Source organism: Camelus ferus, chromosome 17, assembly GCF_009834535.1.
Source record: "Camelus ferus isolate YT-003-E chromosome 17, BCGSAC_Cfer_1.0, whole genome shotgun sequence".
Classification (NCBI taxonomy): Eukaryota; Metazoa; Chordata; class Mammalia; order Artiodactyla; family Camelidae; genus Camelus; species Camelus ferus.
This window is the reverse complement of record NC_045712.1, coordinates 17,786,623-17,808,509: the sequence shown is the minus strand read 5'-3', so window position 1 is coordinate 17,808,509 and position 21,887 is coordinate 17,786,623. Positions and strand designations below refer to the sequence as shown.

The 21,887-nt window shown below is 41.6% G+C and overlaps 1 protein-coding gene and 1 long non-coding RNA gene across 9 annotated transcripts in view; one reads left to right on the top strand and one right to left on the bottom strand.

Moving 5' to 3' along the window:
• The window catches only part of FHIT (fragile histidine triad diadenosine triphosphatase), a 1,254,006-nt gene that overhangs the window by 143,518 nt on the left and 1,088,601 nt on the right, over nucleotides 1–21,887 (bottom strand). For 7 of the 8 annotated variants that reach the window (XM_032458165.1, XM_032458163.1, XM_032458162.1 and 4 more), the window contains one exon: nucleotides 16,861–16,929. The exons of the other annotated variant lie outside the window; for it this stretch is intronic. In XM_032458165.1, the coding sequence (XP_032314056.1) occupies nucleotides 16,861–16,929 (69 nt within the window). The remainder of the gene's footprint in view (nucleotides 1–16,860; nucleotides 16,930–21,887) is intronic. 8 annotated transcript variants of the gene reach the window in all.
• LOC116657109 lies at nucleotides 16,571–19,931 on the top strand. The gene is made up of 3 exons (XR_004312086.1): nucleotides 16,571–16,788; nucleotides 17,572–17,576; nucleotides 19,921–19,931. It is a non-coding gene; the product is annotated as an uncharacterized LOC116657109 (long non-coding RNA).

Here is a 21,887-nt window from a genome sequence, read left to right as displayed (position 1 = left end):
ACCTGAGCATCAGTCTCTCCATATTTAAAATGCAGTAAATTGTTTGGAGCCTTTCAACTCAGTTATTCTGAGACTCTGTAAGTGCTTAAACATATACTCAACAAGGTCTAGAGGAGGAAGATTAGTGTGGACTGGTGTCGTTAGGAAATCCCTTTCCAAGTTTGGACAGGGCAAGGGTGGAGGCAAGGGCTTTTCAAATTATTGTTAAGTAGCAATCTGTAAGCACAAAAGGGGCAATGATTTGGTTCACTACTGGACCCATGAGGAGGCCAGTTTGATTAAGCAAATGGTTCATGAGTGCCAGTGACTAGTTGGAGGAAGAGACAAAATTAGATTTCAAAGGGTCTTGAAAGCATACGCCAAGAAGTTTGGACTTGCTTGGGCATTGGTATGTCAGTAACTGAATATAAGGGAAACTGCCGGCTTATGTGATAATGAACAGGGGTGGCTGGAACAGAGCTTGGAAGTACTGGTTGGTGAGGTCCTGAAGAAAGAGGATAAGAATGAGAACACAAAATAAATGGCACAAAATACAGGCTCCTTCATCATCATAAAGGTGACAGGTGTAAAAGAAAGAACTTTCCTCTTTCCCCAGCATCTAACAAAACCAACACTAACAGCCACAAAATAATGGTGAGAACCAGGGGAAATTTACCAGTCGGTGCTAAATGCGAAATCAAGTACAAATTAAGCCACAGGATTCAAAGAGGCAACTGATGAGAAAAAAGAAGTTGGGAAGGAACAAAGAGGGGGAAGGTGGGAGGGAAAGAAACAAATAGAAGGCAATTTTGGTGTGATATGGGGTGGCACTAAAATTGTACACCCCAACCTTCAAATATAGATTGGGGAAAGAATATAAATTAAGATTTCTCTCTAATTTCACCCACAATCAAGAGAGAAGTAGACGGAGAAAAAGATTTGGCAGACTTGAGAAAGCCCCAGAAAAACTCTGGAGAGTAGAATTCCTGAACTCCTGCCCAGCCCAGACTGGGGAGAACTGGAAGAGGTGCTTAGCTGGAAAGACTGGCAGCATTTGGTGAACAATAGCTACAGAGGGTGACATTCAAGAATGAGTTGGAGAGCATCAAGTTTTCTGAACTGCAGAGAATCAGTATTACTAACCTCCTAGAGAGAACATTCTTCTCTCTCCTCCAAGTTATTAACCTGGGACTTAAAAATATCCCACTATTAATTGCAAATCTTTAAGGTATCTGGGTAAATATTTAAACATTTTTCTTAGCTAAGAACTTCCCGGCTTTCAGCAGCATTCTCCAAGGGGACTGTTACCAAACGAATCAAGGACCACAGCATGGTGGACCCCTAAACATGAAAGACACCAAAAGTTTATTTAGTGAATAAACTCTTTGGTGAAGAGCCAGATTCACAGAGCTTCTCGAGACTGGTTCCTAGAAGTCCCAGTCACTCAGTGGTGGGGCCAGATCTGTGTCTCAATTGCCTGCATGTTCCTCCTTCCGATCTCCGTTATTCCCTTATTATCACCAATCATTAAATAAAATTCCAAGAGTTTTAGAAGCAGTCTTAGAACAGTCTCTCCTCTTTTCGAAAAGACTATTGTTGTCACTTAGAAAACTGGAAATAGCACTTGAGATGATATTTAATTTTAAGTTTGTGCCAACATTTAGTGGAAATGCCTAAGTTTTGAAATAGTAGGGAGCGCACGTTCCATCTGGTGTGTCTTCATTTCATCTCCCCTTCTCGGTGAATTTTAAAAGTCAACTGCAGTGTCAATATCCTTTCTGCTATGCTAATGTGGCTGCCATGTGGAAATCAAAGGGAAGGCGTCCTCAGGGCAACTCAGATGAACTAGTTAGTATCACAGAATCACAAAGCATCCGAGCTAGAAGCGTGCGTAGAGGTGACCTAGATGAGATGAATGCCTCTCAGTTTGAGGAGAGGGAAACTGAGCCCCAGACAAAGGCAGCTGCCAGAATCTCATTAGCAGCGGAGCTAGGACACGAGCCCCCGCAGGAGGGAAGGAAGGTGGTCACTTCCTTCCCTGAACTTGGCTGGCCCTCCATCAGAGCACACTGCCCTGGGGTGCTCAGGGTTTCCTAGCTCTCTCCGTAGTCACGGTTGCTCATTTCTTGTCCGTATGAGGCAAGTTAATAATTCAGAGTCATCACTCATGTGCCTTTTCCCTCTTGACCCTCTCCTGGCTGAGTGGAAGTGCACCTGCTGGTTCGTAGTAGTTTCCTCCATTCACCAGCTTGGCTTCCAAGTGCAGAAGGCACTGCCCCCATGTGAGGCAGAAACAATTCATGCAGAAGAGTAAGGAGGCTGAATAGCTCTACCCTTCTGTCCCCAGACTTGAAAAAACACTTTCAAATTGGAGAGGAAACAGAGTTAAGACAGAGAAAAGCAAAAAAGCAAGAAAGAGAAATCAAGACAGAGTGTGCACAGTAGGGCAACATGCTCTATCCCTGCCTTTCTCCCCAAGCTCCAAGCTGAATCCCGGGGTTTGGTAGTATGTTAGTTTTATATTTGCTCCTGTAAAAAATTTCTACAAACTTAGTGGCTTAGAACAATGTATATTCATTATCTTACAGTTCTGGAGGTCAGAAGTCTGAAATGGGTCTCAATCAGCTAAAATTAAGGTGTTGGCAGGTCTGGAAGTACATAACTCTGCTAAGAGAGTCACTGACAACATGAGTGCCTGCCAGGGAGTCCTCAACCTCCTGCAGACCTCAGGTAAGTGTGGAAGAACAGAAAGACTTCTCTGTGCCCATGAGAAGAATGCTGAAAAGCTGGCAAAGGGCATTGAGTGGGTGGCCTTCATGTGCTGTGACCAGAGGCCACGTCAGGACCATGGATAGATACCTCAGGGATGCAGGAGACCAATGAACACCAACCCCCAAAGGATGATGGCTCTTGTGATGGGTGTCAGCATGCACCAGGGATGCACCCAAGGACCAGCTAAGGCAGATTACTTGGATATCATATGCCAGCGAAACAAGAGCCAAGGACCACATAATCCCTGCCTGCTCCATGCAACACACTGTTCGTAACAGCCCTAGGGAGCAGGATGCTGAATAGAGAGGTTATATATCAGAATGGGGCTGAATTACAGACCTGAAGTCACCCAGAGAGCACTGAACTTGCAGAACGAAATGTGACTCTGGGCCAGTGAAGTGGTTTGCTGTCACAGCCCAGAAGGAAACTGAATCTGGGGAATAAAGAACATTTCATTTTTGCATAGTCAAATTGGTGAACGTGAAATTAATAACTGTTACACTCAAATGAACCTCAGACACAGAAGAAGTGACTTGGTGATTGAGAGGAAACCTGAGACGAGACAGAGTGAATGGCGAACATGAGACTGCACAGCGTCCCATCAGCACGAATGCCTGTTTCAAGGTATCCTTGCCCCTGCCCCTCAGAGCAAGAACTCAGGGGAGATGCTAGCCTGAAGAGTATTTTTCCTTAACAAGTCAGAGACTGGAAACCCCCCAAAGGCTACTTCTCTGGATATTTCAAATTAAGTGGTAGGTCATACACAACTATTTCCCATGAGGTTCTTTCCAAAACGAAAGTCAATTTCTTTTACTCTGTTCACCATTGGTCTCTGCCAATGAATAAAAAGGAACATAGAATGTCTGCTTTTAAAAAATGACTCCTAATGTTTGTTTTTTTTACATTACAGAATTATTGTTCATTCATTATATGAAGGGAAATGCCAAAGAATATAAAGAAAGAAATAGGAGTGATGTCTAATTTCATTATCCAGACACAGCCCCTTTTAATTACTAGGTGCATACGCTTCTGTTCTGTTCTTGGTTTACGCGCCACTCTTTTCACTCAACATTATATTCCAGTATTTTATGTCACTAAAATTATTTTAAAACACTCACTGATACGTATGAACACATATGACTGAACCAAAATCCTATATTATTTGGCATTTAAATTATTTCCCAGGCGAAGATTTTTTTCACATTAAATAGGTAAGTTATACAAGTTTCACAGACACATGCTCTGAGGTAACTTGGAAACTATGACACAGATAACAACACTTTTGAGCCTAGAAGGGGAGAAAGCAGAAATATCTATTATTCTCGTTGCAGGAAGCTGACACAATTCCAAAACAGGGAGGTGCCTGCGTACTGTACTATCTTGGATTGGTCTAACTTAGAGAGCCAATGGGGCCCTCAGCGGGCCATTCAGCAAACTAATTTCAAGTAGATTCCAGAAATGGGTACAAGGTCTAGAGCTGGCCTTTGTGATTTGATTCTGGAGTTCCCAGCAAAGTCTCACTTTTCCTCTGGAAAAAGGATCGACAATTCGGCTTTAAAACCCCATTCTTTTCCTATCAGGCTTTGCAAGTTTGAAAAATATGTCATCAATTTCAGGAAAGACGACAACTGTTCTTCTCATGAAGGTCCTGATTCTTTCTTGACAGGAGGCCTTCATGTTTGTTTGCTTGTTTTCTCTCTGTTTTCCTGAGCAACAACTGACATACATCCTTGCAGAGAGGAGGTTTTGACAGGAAGGAAGACAGTCCCCAGGAAAAGGGGGTAGGGTTGCAGCTGGTAAAGGAAAGCCAGAGAGCTGAGGAATGGGAGAACCCGCCTCTGAATTCAGAGAGTTGGGGAGTCAGCTGAACAGGTATCTCTTGAGAACCTCCTCCATCAGATGGTGGGAATTATCAGGTTGTGAGGAGGTAGAAAGGACAAAGGTAAACATCTCTGGGAGTTCACAGAGGTGGCAGAGTGAAAGAGAACCCAGATCCTGGGACCAGAAAGCCTGAGTATGACTCTCAGGTCTGTTTCTTCTTTTTTCTGTGACCTCAGAAAAATTTATGTGCCTCAGTTTTCTTATTTCTCTGTTGGAAGTAAACATAACTCACTCCCCCATCTTGTATGTTATCGGCTGCATTAACTCACCAGCATGCTGATGTCAAAATCTACCATATGCTCCTTCTCCACTGGACAGTATCACCAACCAAAGAAAATCTTGTCCCTAACCTCTCTTAAAACATCTGGTTCAGCCAAGATGACCAGCAGATGAAACTCCTTCAAGCTCCTCACGCTGTTGAATTTGAGATGAAATCTCAAAGAAGAAATTATCTCAGTGCCCCCAAGGAAGGAAGGTAAATGGTAGACACATCATGTGGAGGGAAAATGTTTCAAGAAAACAAGTCAGATGGCTTATTTCAGGTTATTTCAGGGGAAAAAAAATTCAGCCTCCACTTTCACATCAACTGATAACGGCCAAGATGACTGGAGAAGCCAACCGGAAGTTCACACATGGATTTGACTCAGATCTGCAAACATCTCTTCAATAACTCCAAAGAGTTTTCTAAGAAGAATCCAAATTATTTTAAGGGAAAAAGAAGATGCCGAAACAAGGCTTCATTTCAGTGCAGAGGGAATAATCTAGGAGTCCCTTAGTTCCTGCTAAGGGAAGAAGAATTTCCAGCAGGTACTGGTGCAGCTGGCCTACAAGGTATTTATGGTCCTCTGAGAGTTGTAAGCAAGGACTGTTTCGTTTTGAGGGATAAAAAAAAAAAGGCAGCAATTTCCTTGTAAATATTTTAGTGTGCTATCATGACATGCATGCACTATAAGGCATGCAAAAGTATCTAAGAGGTTCAGTGCAAAAAGCCAGCTTAGAAAGGATGACCTTGGGAATTGTAGAAGCTTGGCTAGAGAGTGTTGATGACCGCCCTGTTTAAAAAAAAGAAAAAGAAAAGAAAAGAAAGAAAGAAAAAGAAAAGAAAAGAAAAAACACCTATAAAAAGGCATTATAATAAAGTGCCCAGCTGGGGGCTAGTAGGTTATATCCTAAAAGCAGAGAAAATATCTAACTATGGAAAATGCCAATTTCCTACATTTTAAGTCTTACATACTTGATTAGCAGTGGCATATCAAGAGCCTATAGGGTTTAATTGAAATCCAAGAGGTGGGGTGTATATGTGTGTGTGTATGAATGTCTCTAAGGTTGAACAGAGATCTGGCAACTTTTCAAGGTTGAGCACTGGAAGGCACAGTCTCTAAGAAAATCAGTTATTTCATTATTCCTGCATTTTCCACAAAAAGAAAGATAATATTTTCCTCACACAAAAGGCTTTAAAGTTAAACAGGCTTTCGTGTAAACAAGCTTGACCCTGAGCTGGTTATAAGATAAGGACGAACGCTCACCCACTGTGAGGCTTAGCTTCAATATAATGGTATCAGTAACACGTACCCTGTAAGGTTTACGACGATTAAAGTAATGCATGCGTAGCACCCAGTATAGAGTCCAGCCCATTGTGGGTGCTCATTAAATAACTGTAACAATTTTATTCTATTATTATTTTTCATTAGACCCCTCCCTAGGAACAAAGATTAAGAACTAGAGTTGTTTATTACTGTTAATCTATTGTTTGTTACTGTGAACCCAATGCTGTTGGATTTTTTTCCTCCTAATTTAAATATGAGACACATGAAAGACATTGAGATGTAAATAGCAAATTCAACATTAAAGAACTTGTAATAAATTACTGTACTGACCTAATGTATAGAATTTAGAGCTATGTAGGTATAGGAGCCTTTTCTAGATTTTTCTTGGTTAGAAAGAGAATCAGGCATCTCTCAACTTGCTCCTCGAAATCAGGGGCTCATAAAAATCTCTAAAAAGATCTGTTTCCCAGTAAGCTAAAGCAATTTGAAAGTCTTAGAATAAAATCCTTAGCCAGAACTTCTTCTCGGAAGAGACTTCCTCACTGTGTTTGAATGTCTGGATCGTGCGGGCTGCATACTTGGGGCAGCTTAGAAGTTTAATGTGCTCACAAATTACTGAGCTGCTATGTCTCGGAAGGGTTCTCACCCACAGGCACACATGATGACAGTCACTGGTAATGACATTGAACCCGCACGATTGCCTCTTGATGGGTTCTTAGGATTTGGAAAAACTCCTGGGTCTCCAAGAAGGTGGTCTCTGGCCAGTCAGACTCCTCACTCACCCCCACCAACTCCTTAGTCTGACGCGTGCTCAGGATGAGGCGGACGATGAAGATGATGACGATGACGACGACAGTAGTGCTAACAACTACACAAATCGTAAAAGCTGCTAGGTACCGAGCATCAGCTGACCACCAGGCATTGTTTGCAGGCTTTATACGTAATAACACATAATTATCACAGCAGCCCCGCCATAATCCCCATTATACAGATGAAGAAATTAACACACAGAATAGTTTGGCAACTTGTTCAAGGACACAGAGCTGAGCATGAACACCAAGTAATCTGGCTTGAAAGCCCTAGTGTGTTTTTTTTTTCCCCCTTTAATTAAAAAAAAAAATGGGGGGTGGGGGAGGAAAGGTAATTAGGTTTATTTATTTACTTATCTTTAATGGAGGTGCTGGGGATTGAACCCAGGACCTCGTGCATGCTAAGCAGGCACTCTACCCATGAGCTATAATCTTCCCCTGAGAGCCCCAGTCTTAACCCCAAGATGATAATACCTCAAAAGGACATTTAATGTGTTTCTTTTCAAAAGTGGAACAAGAACCTGAATAATGTTTGATTGGGTCACCCACAGAAAAGCTATAGTCTTCAGAAACAATGATCAAAATAGTATGGTGGCTTATCTGTCCTCCAAAATTCATGGATTACCATGGGAGCATCCCTGGTGAAATCAGTAGCCAAAAGATTTTTTTTAAAAAGTAAATTCTGTGTAGAGGGATCCATTTGGCCATCTTTGAGGTCATTTCATCTTTAAAACTTCAACAAAGTCTTGATCAAGGATGATGGAACCTAACTCAATTGTTTGATGATGCAATTCCTGTGTTATGATTTTCAGGACCAGGAAAAATAAATTAGTATCCCCTGGATTTGGAGGGTCAGGGTGAAAAAAAACTGAGAGGTTTTACATCAAATTACACTTTATGAAAACTAATGAAGCTAACTGGGTTTAATAAATTCTGGAACCACACCATCCATTTTGGTAGGCACTAGCCACATGCAGCTAGTCTTAGGTTGAGATGTGCTGGAAATGTAAAATACATACGGTACTTAAAGAATTTATACAAAAAGAGGATGTGACTATCTCATTAATAATGGCTTATATTAGTTACATGTTGAAATGATACTATTTGGGTTGTAATGGGTTAAAAATTGTACCATTATAGTTAATGTCACCTATTTCTTTTCTCTCATTTTAACGTAGCCACTAAAACACTTCAAATTACATATGTAATTCACATTATATTTCTGCTGGGCAGTGCTGCTTTAGAACACAACGTGCAAAGTACAGACTGGGAACACTGATGATGGACATCACCTGATGGTGACAAGAAGGATGCCCACATTGTGGGTATCCAAGCTGGGATTCCAAATGCCAGGCTGTATTTCCAGGGCTCTCTGTGCCTTCTTTGAAGCACGCAACTCGGAGCCCTATTGCTCTTCTCTGCTCACAAATGACCCATGATAGTTTCAAAGAACAAGTTCTGCTCCAACCTAAGGGGTAAGGGGATTAACTTATAAAGGTTATTTGAAATAATATTATCATTGTTTTGTCTAACATAGGACAGATGATAATTGAAAAGCAAAAGTGATTTTAAATGCTTTGGGCTTTTCACTAATTATCAGAGAAATGCAAATCAAAACTACAATGAGGTATCACCTCACACCAGTCAGAATGGCCGTCATTCAAAAATCCACAAATGACAAATGCTGGAGAGGCTGTGGAGAAAGGGGAACCCTCCTACACTGCTGGTGGGAATGCAGTTTGGTGCAGCCACTATGGAAAACAGTGTGGAGATTCCTCAAAAGACTATGAATAGACTTACCATATGACCCAGGAATCCCACTCCTGGGCTTGTATCCAGAAGGAACCCTACTTCAGGATGACACCTGCACCCCAATGTTCATAGCAGCACTATTTACAATAGCCAAAACATGGAAACAGCCTAAATGTCCATCAACAGGTGACTGGATAAAGAAGATGTGGTATATTTATACAATGGAGTACTACTCAGCCATAAAAACGGACAACATAATGCCATTTGCAGCAACATGGATGCTCCTGGAGAATGTCATTCTAAGTGAAGTAAGCCAGAAAGAGAAAGAAAAATACCATATGAGATCACTCATATGTGGAATCTAAAAAACAAAAACAAAAACAAACAAACAAAAACAAAGCGTAAATACAGGACAGAAATAGACTCATAGACAGAGAATACAGACTTGTGGTTGCCAGGGGGGTGGAGGGTGGGAAGGGATAGACCGGGATTTCAAAATTGTAGAATAGACTACACTGTATAGCACAGGGAAATATACACAAAATGTTATGATAATTCACAGAGAAAAAAATGTGACAATGAGTGTGTATATGTCCATGAATAACTGAAAAATTGTGCTGAACACTGGAATTTGACACAACATTGTAAAATGATTATAAATCAATAAAAAATGTTAAAAAAAAAAAAACAAACAAATCTGAATCACTCTGTTAAAAAAAAAATGCTTTGGGCTTTAACAATGAATTAATTTTTATCTTCCTTTCCCCTCTAATTCTTACTTATTTTGCTTCTCTTCTTTAAAAGAGAGATCAAGTCAAACGTTTGGGAGCTTTTCTCTTTGAGGCCATTATAATTTATACTGATACAAAAATGTCAGTGCTTAATTCATATCTCTTTTTTTCTTATTGCATTTATCCATTTCTGCTCATAACTTATTCCTCCTGCAACTTTGTTTCCGTCTCTATTACCCACACTCTCAATTCTCTAAGTAAACTGATTTATAAAAAAATTCTTATGTGAGATCTCGATAGTGGATCATAGGCTCCAAAGTTATCAAAACTTTCTGGACACTCTTCTCCAGTGACTTTTCATTGATAGCTATGCCAAGAACCTTGATGATAAACCTAATTAAGACTTTGAAAAACACACAAGCGGCGCAGTCTTCAAGTACTGATGTTAACTGAGGTTTGACACAATTATCAGTGACTGAAAACAGCACTGTGAGAAGCAGGCAGGGGACAGATAGACACCCTGGCAAGAAGGACTTCTTGGAGCAAATATTCTCCATCTTAACTAGCAAGCATCCTACAGATCTCTGCTGGAACATGTCTGTTTCGAGAGAGAATTCTCTGTGGAGGGCACACAACAAAGCCTTATTTAGAAAATAATGAAGAAGGACCACATGGAGCACTTTGATGGAGTGGTTTTAGGGATAGACTGGCATGTTGTTAACTTCTTCTTGCTTATTCCTCCCCACTGTGTAGCTGAGCACATTCAAATGAGAGAGAACAGCAGCTCTGGGAAAACAGACAGGGTGGCAGTTCTCGAAGCTGATCCTGGGAAAAACCATAAAAGCCGCATCCTTTGGCTTGAGGCTTATCCTATAGATCCCTGTCCTCCATCATCTTGCTACTCTTCTGCCCTCTCTCATTCCTTTTGTCCTCTTAAGAGTCCAAGGACTTCATGATTTTCTCGGGAGGCCCCCAGCCCACCATCACCACCATTTATAGCTCTTCATGCTTCTCAACATTCCTCATGACAGACTCCATCAAAGGTGACTAATCTGAATTATGCCTTCCCTGAATTCTTATCTTTACTAAGAAAAAGGGGTGGGAATAATTTTTTTAAGCAGATAAATGTTTCTCTGGTAGTTTTTATGTTTCTCTTTTTCAAAGGACACAGAGATTTAATTCAGTAAGAATCTGATCTAGGTGAGGGTAAACCAGATGTCTACCAAGTTCTCTTGTCATTAAAATAGGTATCCACAGAGCACTGAGAGATTCATTCAGGGAGAATTTGAGGTTAGAGATCATTAAATTATCACTACTATAAGAAAAATTACCATTACTATATATTTGTTAGTTATATCACATCCAGCTTCTTTGAGTTAAAAGTTCTCATGAGTTTAAGAAGAACCAAAGGGGTTCTTAACTTTATTCTTCACAAGAGTTAACAGTTTTCAATCCGAAATTCTCAAACACTAGAAAACTCGTCCCTTAGTATGCGGACATCATTGAACTCAGAGGGAAAAAAAAAGGCTAATTAACTGTCTCAGTGAAACATTCCTTCCCTTTTGCAGAGTCAACTGGGGACCCGTGGACTTTGAGCCCATTGTCAAATGGTGTGTGAAAGAGACCCAAGTTCAACAATAAATACTATCAGCAATATAATCGTTCTCTCCGGCCCTGAGGGCCAAATGACCTGCATTTTAGCAAATTGATTTTGTTCATGCATTTTGTTAAGCCAAGCAATTGCTTCCCATGATATGCTTGAACCCACAGTTGCTCTATGAAATTCATGGTTGAGTTTGTCCAGTTTCTGATTGCTATTCCCATTTGCTTTAATAATAGTCACTTCCTTCATCAGTAATGGGTTTTATACAGTGCACAATCACAACTCTTCAATGTCACCCATAAACGTTGAATGAATTGTCCAATGCAGTTATGAGCGTTGCTTATTTGGGACACTGCTAGGGTAAGCCTTACTGAATTAATGAGATCATGCACCATGGCATTAGGCAATGGTTGTTTCCATCCCCCACATTAGCTATACATGCTCCCTTATCCAAGGACCCATTTATGTCATTATCATCATGTTCATCAACTCGTCACGATAATGGAGTTCAGAGAAGGCCTCATATAATTCATGGAAACTGAAATAACATAGATATAGAAAGGGTTTAAGAGCACCAGATAAATAAGATCTGCACAGAGAACCACAAAGAAAGAGCTTTATAAGAGATTCTGCCTTGGAAAGGATGAAGTTTGAACCGAGTTTTGAGGGAGAGGACAGAGACTCATCCTCTGAAATGAGGAAGACAAATTATGAACAAAATGCAAAAAGACAAATTCAGGACAGAGAGCTGGAGGAAGAGCAGATAAAGATACAATCAGAAATGATAATCAAGCCTGGAAAGAAAGGGAGAGAGACTCTCAGCCTGCTTTCAGTAAATTCCACACCTGTATCTGTTCCCGACACGCAAGTCTAGGTTTGGGGGGAGGCAAGTTGCTTATCAGCTTTCACACATGCCTACCAGACTTGCTTAGCAATCAGACAAGGTTTATAATTACTTCAGCAAGCCCTTATGATATGCCATGATTTGCAGCTGTTTGTACACTGATTTCTGACCAACAGACTTCATTCCATCAGTGCTGCATTAAATTAACCTCGGATGGCTGACCTCACCATGTCAGAATGTCACCAGTGTAGGTATGAGTAAATAAAGTGACTTTCTGCAAACCAAGATGTTCTCTCCTTTTCTTTTTTAATGAGGGGGAGGTAATTGGGTCTATTTATTTATATTTGGAGGAGGTACTAGGGATTTAACCCAGGACCTCATGAATGCTAAGCACGTGCTCTACTGCTTGAGCTATACTCTCCCCACCCCTCCTTTTAAATTATATAAGGATCAGTAGGGGAATGTCAAGTTCCTCTATTTCAATGTCCTGTTTTTTCATGTATTCATTCATTTGACAGGTATTTATTTACTATTCCTATACCAGATTAGGTCCCTGTCCTCATGGCTCTGCAGTGTAGTTGGAGATGCAGGCACTGAATAATGAACTAATAAATGATTTCAAGTGTGATAAATGTTACAAAAGGAAATAAACATGGAAATAGGACAGTCTTCCCATGGAGTGGATAGAAGATTAGTTACATTAGACGGAGTGGGGAGGTGGGAAATCGGTGAAAAGGACTCTTTGAGGAGATAATACACGGACTGAGATTTGGAAGAAGATGTGAAGCCATATGAAGGGCAAGAGAAGATGGAAGAAGTTACAGGCAAAGAAGACGACATGTGCAAAGTCCCTGAGGTGGGAACAAGAATTAGGTACTTGACAAAAGCAAGCAGAGAGAGAGAGAGAGAATGAGACTAACAGGAGCAGGGGAGGTGGGCAGACTCACTACTGAAGTTAAAGCACTCACCCAAGGCCAGAGCATTGTCAACAAGTAAGCAAGGAGGTGGGATGGATGTTACAGATTAGCAGCACACAGACGAGACAGAGGGTCCTGGGGACTAGTAATGTATGACTTGTAGAGAGAAGAGGAGTAGCCCGTGAAATACGCAGGAATCTCAAACTTAAATGTCTTCAGGGGTCAGGCAGGTGTTATAAACCAGCGAGGCAATCCAGGTAAGGGCAGGGAGTGGTAGTGACCCGGAGAATGAGTGACAGGCCTAAAAGCATCCAGATTCATTAAAAAATACTTTGCAGGCAAAACAAAGCATGTCTTTAAATAATACTTCGCAAGCAAAATAAAACACGTGTGAGGAGGTAAGCGAAGCCCGTGGAACAACAGTATGCAACAGCCAGCTTGAGGAAAAGCAGGAAGTAGGCTGGGAATGAGCAAAATTCATTACAGCGTGGTCTCATATAATTCAAGGAAGAGTTAATACATTTCCATGAACTGAACAAGAAAGAATGTGTTTTACTAAGCAATGATCCAAATGCTCTAATACCCACAACAACAAAAACCCTATACTATTTGTTACACAACTTGCATAATCTAAAAAGAGAGGTAATCATCAGATGGCCAGATAAGTAAAGACAGGAATCACGGAAGTATGCGGTCCATCCAAGAACTGAACGTACAAGTCCTCCTGAAGAATCCTAGCCATCCACACTGCTCGCATAGATCCCAGGATGAGAAGCTCACCCCCTTGCAAGGCACTCTGCGTGTTCAGAACTTTCTATCGATTTGACCTGTTGTTATGTGGAATTGATATCTGCCTCCTTGATGCCTCGCAGTCCCAAATCTGCCCTCTGCAGCACACAGAACATATGTAATACTTTTTCTACCTGCCAGCCCTTCAGGTATTTAGAAACAGAGACCCCTGTCACTGTCTTCCCTCTACAAGCCTTCCCTTCTTAAAACAGAACAACTTCACCTTCAGTGACTCCCCAGGTAACCATTTCCAGCCTCTGTCATCTCAATCACCTTTCCGTGAACCTTCTCCGGTTTGTCACCATCCCTCTGCAAACAGTGCCCAGGGAGAACACAACATTCCTAGCCAATTTATAATCTAGACGTTCTCTAGGCATCATTTTCTATTTCGGCAGCAGTAGGAATACAATTACATTTTATGGAGCTCAGCCTCCTGCTGTCCCTGCTCCCACGCCCCACCCTCCAAGGCCTTCTGTTTGCTGTATTTCATGGAGAGATGCACCATCTAGAGTGAGTCCTCCCGTCAGTATAAAGAACACCCCCCTCATCATGCCGTCATTTCAAATTAAGATCGATCCGTCTAATGTACATTCCGTCTTGCACCAATAATGCCAGTACCATGCTTCATGCTTCTCATGCTACCTCCTAAACATTATCTTATTACGTCCTCAAACTGGGGAAGTATTTTTGTACAAAGAGGAAGATGAATCTCAGAATGAGTGGTTCAAGACAGAGGGAAAATTGGAAACCTGCCCCTTGAAAAGAATGCTAGATGGGGGCATCCAATGACCTGGCTTTGAGTCCAGGTTCTCCATCTACCCACCATTGCTGGTTTCTGTTTTTTTTTTTAAACAAAACTAATAATGGTACTAAGAACAGATACAGTTACTTATTAATAAACACCTAGCATGTACCAATCCCTACAGGAGGCTTTTCATGAACAGTATGTCATAGATTACAGGCAACCATCTTTTGATGTGTATATATTATATATTGTCTCCATTTTAAAGAAAAGGGTGTTAAAAGCTAGAATTTAAATGACTTGACCAGTGTCACACAATTAGTAGGTGCCACTGGGGTGTGAACCTAATTCTGCCTGACCCCAAAGTTCAATCTCTTCACAGTCTGGCGCCACAATCTCCCTTAGTGGGTACTTACGACTTAGCAATTGATAGGGGAACAACAACAACAGAAACTTTTAGTAATTACTTCTCCTGAGATGCTTCTCCAAATAGAGGGGAGGTAGGAACATGTGTTGCTTCACTTGTGGGGCTCGAGACACTGGGAGAGCTTGCACACGAGGGCAAACGAGTAAGGAGGAGAGAAACGCGACACGCCGGCCTCCACCTTAGACATCGCGTCTCCAACTGGGCTGAAGTGCAGCCTGGCAGCTTCTGTCACAAGCACATTTGGCATATAAACAAGATTCCAAGGTGACAGTTCAGCCTAAGAAAACAGTGTTTTCAAGCACTTCTAATACCACTTTAGCAGTATTCACTTGTATATAAATCATGTGCTAATTTATTCATTAAAATAGCCTGTACTTGGCAACAATTTATTAACCTTAGTTTATGCTAATAAGATCAGTACTTGTATTTTTTAAAAATGCATCTTTATAATTACTCCATAATTCTGATTTTCTTCCAACTCGAACTAAGCTCTTCCTAACCCCAAACTACATTCCACATCCAATGAAAATTAAGCTCAAAATAAAGTATTACAGGATACAGTTTTCAGAGAGCACAAATTTGGGAGAAAGCCTCTTTCCAAATCTAGCCATGCATCAGAATTTCCTGGGGACTTTCTTGTGCTCATATGAGCTACTGATTCCTACGTACCCCTCTAATATACTGGACCAGTATCTCCAGGGATAGGACCTCATGGGAATTGAGATTTGCGGCAGTTGGTCCCAGACCAGCACTTAGGGATCAGTGATTAGAGCCTATTTACCCTACACAGGTCTACTGCAGTCCTTGGAAAACCAAGGCTGCATAAGATAGGGAGTTATGTCCCAAAGGCATGATCACTAGTCACCTCAAAGGGTCCAGTGAGTCCCAGAAAAATTAATTATACATCTCATTATTAACTTTTGACCTCTCATTCTTTATTTTCAGGGTCTGGGTAGCCATTTTAACACCCAGTTACTGCAAAGAAACTATAAATACTACAAAGATGCATTAAAAAACCTTGTAAGTATATTTAAAAAATAGTGTTCTATCGGACTGCTGAAAACCAAGTCGGAATATCCCAGGGGTAGAGCCATGTGACAAAGAACCAAAATTGTAAGATGTACCTTAAACATCGTTCTCTAAGGGTTAGGACAGGAGTGTCCAACAGACGGCTAAAATGGCTCCTCTCTCCTATGTGATACTCATGGCAGACATGGCTAATCAATCACAGCACTTCTCCTTGTTGCATCCAGAAACAGCCTCAAAGCCTTTTCCAAGCAAGCACTCCCAGGCACCACTGCCATCCCATCAGCTCTTATACATGGGAAGCACATTTCCCCTTCCCTGGCTAGTCTAAGTAGTCAAACCGAAATGATCTTCTTACAGGTGACATCAGCATAGCCACAAACAACATGGGATACGCCCCACATAGCGCAGACAGATATCTGAAGGTTCTCATGTAAACCAGGCTCCGGGACCAGACCCCTGGCTCCTGCTGTTCATCTTTATAGTGGTTTCACATATATCTTTCAATGGACGTATCTAGACTCACATTAACTGTTAAATACTTATGGTTACACACTTATCATCGAAACCAGCCTAGCTATTGCTGACCATCAGTCCAAGTTCCACTCTGAATAAATGCTGTTAGAGAAGACAAACTGAGTTCCATAGTGTTTTTAAAATTAAATGTAGTATTTGACCAAAAATACCATGTATCCATCTGCTTGATTTCCATTGACGGCACTACAGATTATCTCCTATGAAGCCTCCGGGCTGTATTCTCCATGCAAATGTTTAGTGCCGTGGTCAATGACAGGACAGAAATTACAAGGACACTTGGTTTCTGCCAGATTTCATCTGAGAAAGAAAATTATAATCCACTTGCCTTCTGTTCCTGAAACAGTCACTCTCGGCTCCTGGGCCTCTGCCGCCACTTCCCAAATCTTACTGGGAGGAATCCCTTTTAAGACCATAGATCCAGGGTGATACCTGGTTCATTAGGTTGACTTCATCACAGTGACAGGCCCTGTGATCAAACAATAAGACCAGAGAGAGCAGACCTACCTCATCATAGATGCTGTCATTCCTGTGAAAGTCTCCAGCCTTCCTCGGAAGAACGTGGATGTGAACATGCTGAAAATGTACAAGAAAGAAAAAAAATGAAATGTGATTATCTCCCCCACAGATTTCTAGACTTGACAGTGATGCTCTCCTGAAGCCCAATTACTCCTCATTGGTTCCTGCTGGATTATTTTTCAGAGGAAGATGATGACCACCTTCAGTAACCATGTCTGAAATATGCAGAGAATACAGAGGCAGAAAACAAGAGAGAACAACGTGGTGGCATATATGAGAGTCTGAGTGAAATGCCAGAGTGTTTTAGGGGCTCTGTGGAATTATTCAGAGTTGCCAATCTTGGTTGTATTTAGCCAGTGCTCTGAAATGACAGCATGTCTTAAAAGGTGACCACAGCGACTGTGAAGCCGACGAGAAATAAGAATTGGCTAACGGAGAGTGCATAAAAAAGCAGATGACTGAGAGTAGAAAGGAGTATGGACCTACAGAAAAGGCGCTTCAAATAATAATTTTATAATAGTAATATAAATAGTTCTCACTTATTAAGCATTTAATTTCTATGATAAGAAAGCTCTGTGATTGGCATTTATCTCATTTAATGCTCTGAATTATTCCGTGATGCAGGTACTACTATGATTTACACTTTACAGATGAGGAAATCTACACTCAGAGAGGTCAAGACCCCACAGGAAGTAGTAGGTAGGGTCAGCCCAGGTAGCCAGCCCATCTGGCTCTTACCCCCACATTCTTCAGCAGCACATAACACTGATTCGGGGAAGTTAATCTTTTAAACGGCCCATTTCTCCAGTCTACTAAAGTGCCAAGGTAATCTACATAGCAATGCGATTATGCAGAGATCATGAATCAAGGCACGCGGCATATCTAATTCCATATATCCTTCAAGGCTAAACTGCCATTTGGAAGTTTTACTTGCCAAATAGCCTCTATTGTACCTCAGCTGAAGTTAAACCTCATTCCTGCCCTTGAGCTGCGTCCCGCGTCATTACAAACCTTGAGGAGGAATGCAAAAGCAAAAAGCCTAAATGAGGAACCTTAGGTGAAGAATCAAACCCAGCCTCTCATCACACCCACCCCTTCTTGATTACAGTGATCAGGCTCCAGGCCTCCAAAGAGCCTCAGGAGAACACGAGATTAAGTGTCCCTGGGGCTTTGCTACGCTGAGGAGGGGAAAATGATATGCTGTTAAAGCAGAGGCTGGGAACAAGGAGGTCCAAGGTGAACGAAGCAGAGAGGAGCTTCGCATCAGCCCCTGAGCACAGGGTCCCCAAAGAACAACATGGTTTCCCAGAATATTCTCCAGTCCATGACGGAGCCAGGCATGGATCCCTCAGCAACTGGGAAGAGCGCTCATCTAAATCACAAAGGCTATGTGAGCAGTGGGAGACAGGGAGGAAAAACCAACGGGAAAAATACATCACAAACCACCCGTGAAACCAAATTCTTAGAAGGAAGCAGTGCAGGCTGGGTCCAGGCTGAAGCTGACGGATGCACACGGACTGGCTGACTTACCAAGATGGGAAAACGCCGCGGTACAAGGAAACAGGCCACCTTAAGAAGGAAGTGTCACTCGGTCCTTATTCCCCAAACCTGCAGCTACCCTTCCCCTCCTTCTTTCTCTCCTCCTTTCCTCCTCTTCGCCTTCTTTCCTCCTCTCCTCCCTCCCTTCTACCCAACCATCCATCCATCATCTCCCTTGTACTTTCTAGTAACCAGGTATCCCAGACCAGTGTTCTGTAGCCAAACCACCTAATGCAAGTCCTGGACCCCCACTTACTAGCTGTGTGGCCTTGCCTCATAGGCCTAGATGTCAGTATCTTCATCTCTAATGCGGATTGCCACCGTTTCAGCCCCACGGAGCTTTTAGGATCAAATCTGCTAAGCACGCTGCTGAGGACATGGTACTTAACACATGTAACTGCAGTAGCATTACTCTGATTTTTCATTTATGTTTATTATTATTTTTTTAACAGGCAGACCAAGTTGCAGACCAAGTAGGGATCATGTTCAGTGGTGGCTTCCCACACCAGTAGGGAAGGTATTTCAGAAGCTCCTTGAATGGGACATGGTTATAGTTACTCTGTTGCTAAAGCTTATTTCTGTCACTCTGATTAGTGGCTCAAATCTGAGTGTCAGCTCAGGGCTTGGTGAAAAACAGATCACCAGGCTCCCCAAATTTGTATTTCTAACAAACTCCTGGGGACGCCAATGTTGCTGCTCCAGGGCCATACTTTGAGAAACAGTAGTCCAGACTATCCACCTGGCTCCAGACCTCTTCTGAAAATGTGCTAATGCCACCACCAAGGTCACCCACTGCTTTGCCAGACCTACTGCATCACGGGAGACCCACGACTAAATGCTTTCCTGGCTTCTGCTGTCTGGTCACCCTTTGAGCCTGGTCCTTAGGAATATGGCTGTTCTTGCCACTTATGACATACAGGTAGCTGTGAACTCACATTAGGGGGACCTCCTGGGTCAACTCACCCCACCCCTCTTTTTCTTTACCTTCCTCTCCTGGGTTTAGTGTTCAGGGCTCTCTCTACAGACTCTGTTACCACCCCGTCCTGGAAACGCCACTCTTGATCATTGGTAACCACTTTAAATTCACCGTGACATGGATGACAGCAAATAGCTCACTGTATAGGTGATTTTCCCCAAGGGCATAGATCTCAACCCAGCCTGATATCTTGACATAAATTCTTAAGTGACAGACTGATCACAAGATCCTGACAACTCACTCAGCTTCTCAGAAACGGGAAATCATATGATAAAGCCAGCTCAAAACCCTGCTGTTGTCAAGGACTACCACAGCCAAGGCCTTCCAACAGAATGGCATTCTGATAAAAACTCCATGAACAGCACACTCAAGGATAATTTGACATAATTTGTTCATAGTGAATTCATACTGAGCTTTGGTGATCACAGTTTACTTTTCCAAGTGCTAACAAAATCTCTAAATTTTGTTAGGGTTTATTTTTTTTTGCTAGGGTATAAATTTTGCTGGGGTTTCAAGGAGTGTAGCTGCTTGAGTTGGAAGAGCACTTAAAAAAAAAATCCATGATACACTACACACCAAAAAAATGTTCACGGCCAATGAAAATTTCACCATCTGAAAGACACACAGTTAACTTTGTTCAGTCAGCAATCCAGAAGCTTATTCAATTATGGAAATCTCTGCTCTTCATTCATATAACATCTATTCACATTGTTCTAATACTTACATTTATTCATGCAAAAATATTTATAACTAGGTGCTGTTCTGGAAACCAAGGATATAGTAATGAACAAGACAAAAGTCCCTGCCTCCACAGAGCTACGCTGGAATGGGTGATGCAGAAAATAAACCAGCCAATAAATATTCAATTTAATTTCTGGTGGCAATAAATATCATGAAAAAAACAAAAACAAAAACTAATGGGCAGAGCTGAAAATGCAGAAATGGGATACTTCAACGTTTGAAGTTTGATAAGAGACATAGCAGGACTCAGTTTAAGGATATAGCAGAGAAGGGGGCAAAAACAAGAGAAGGTAGGTTCTAAAGCTGATGGAAGAAGGAATTTCAAGAAGGAGGGTGTCATCAACAGTGTTTGCGCTGCTGAAAGCTTGAATTGGTTGCGCTGAAATCGGGAGGATAAAACTTAACTAAAAAGCACATGACAAGATGTTCAACCTCATCCGTCATTAGTAAAATGAAAATAAAAACCACACTGAGCTATCTCTGAGCATTTGATAGGAGAGCAATATAAACAAAATAATAAGTGTTGGTGAGAATATGGAGAGATGGAGCCTTCATACCCTGTCGATGGGAATGGAAAAAGGCGCCGTTTTGGAAAATAGTTTGGAATGTCCTCAAAAAGTTCAACACAGAGTGACCCAGGATTATACTTCTAAGTATGGACCCAAGGGATATGAAAACATGAACACACAAAAACTTGTACATGAGTCTTTACAGAAGTATTATTCATAATAGCTTAAAGGGGGAAAACAATTCAAATGCCCACCAAGGAATGAATGTATACAGAAAACGTGGTATAGCCAGACAATGGAATATGATTTGGCCACAGAAAGGAATGAAGTACTGCGAAGTGAAAGAACTGCGCTAAGCGAATCGTGCTAAGTGAAAGAAGCCAGACACGAAAGGGCCGATACCGTCTCACTCCATCTCTACGAAGTGCCCAGAACAGGCGACTTCATAGAGGTAGAAGGTAAACTAGCAGTTGTCCGGGTGCAGTGGGGGGTGACTGCCCACCGGGGGTTACATTTCTCTCCAGGATGATGAATATATTCTAAAATGAGAGTCATGATGGGTAGTTGTACAACTTTGTAAGTTTACTAGGAAAACATGGAATCGTATACTTTAAAAAGAGTGAATTTTATGGTATATGAATTATATTTCAATAAAACTCCTTAAAAAAAAAACTGGTGGATTTAAGAGAGAGTAGAAGGAGAAAGGGAGATACATAAGCACAAATTTTCCAAGGAAAAGGCATTTTGCAAGGAAATCAGTGGCCGCAGTTGCAGAGGAGGGAGGAAATCAATTTTGAGGAAATACTGGTTAAAGGTTCCTGAGCCTACCAGTTTCTACAATTATTATTATTATTATTATTATTATTATTATTTTTTTTTTTTTTTTTTTTTTTTTAATCATCATCATCACCATCCTCAATAGGAGTGATGTTGTTAGTATTTATTGAATGCTAGTCCCTGGGCTGATTTGTAGTGTTATTTCAATGAATCCTCACAATACTGCCTAGAGGTAGTTAATAAATGCATCACCATTTCCGGGTGACAAGATAGACCACAGAGATTAAGTGACTTCTTTCAGGTAACAAAACATTCCAAAGAGGTTAAGCAACTTAGCCAAGCTGCTGCAGGGAGTGACCATGAGCTGAAATGTAAACCTGAGTCTGTCAGCAGATGCCAGAGCATTTGCTCCTCACCATCAAACGGCACTGGCCCTCAGGAGGCCACTCTGCCTCCCCCAGTTCCAGATATAA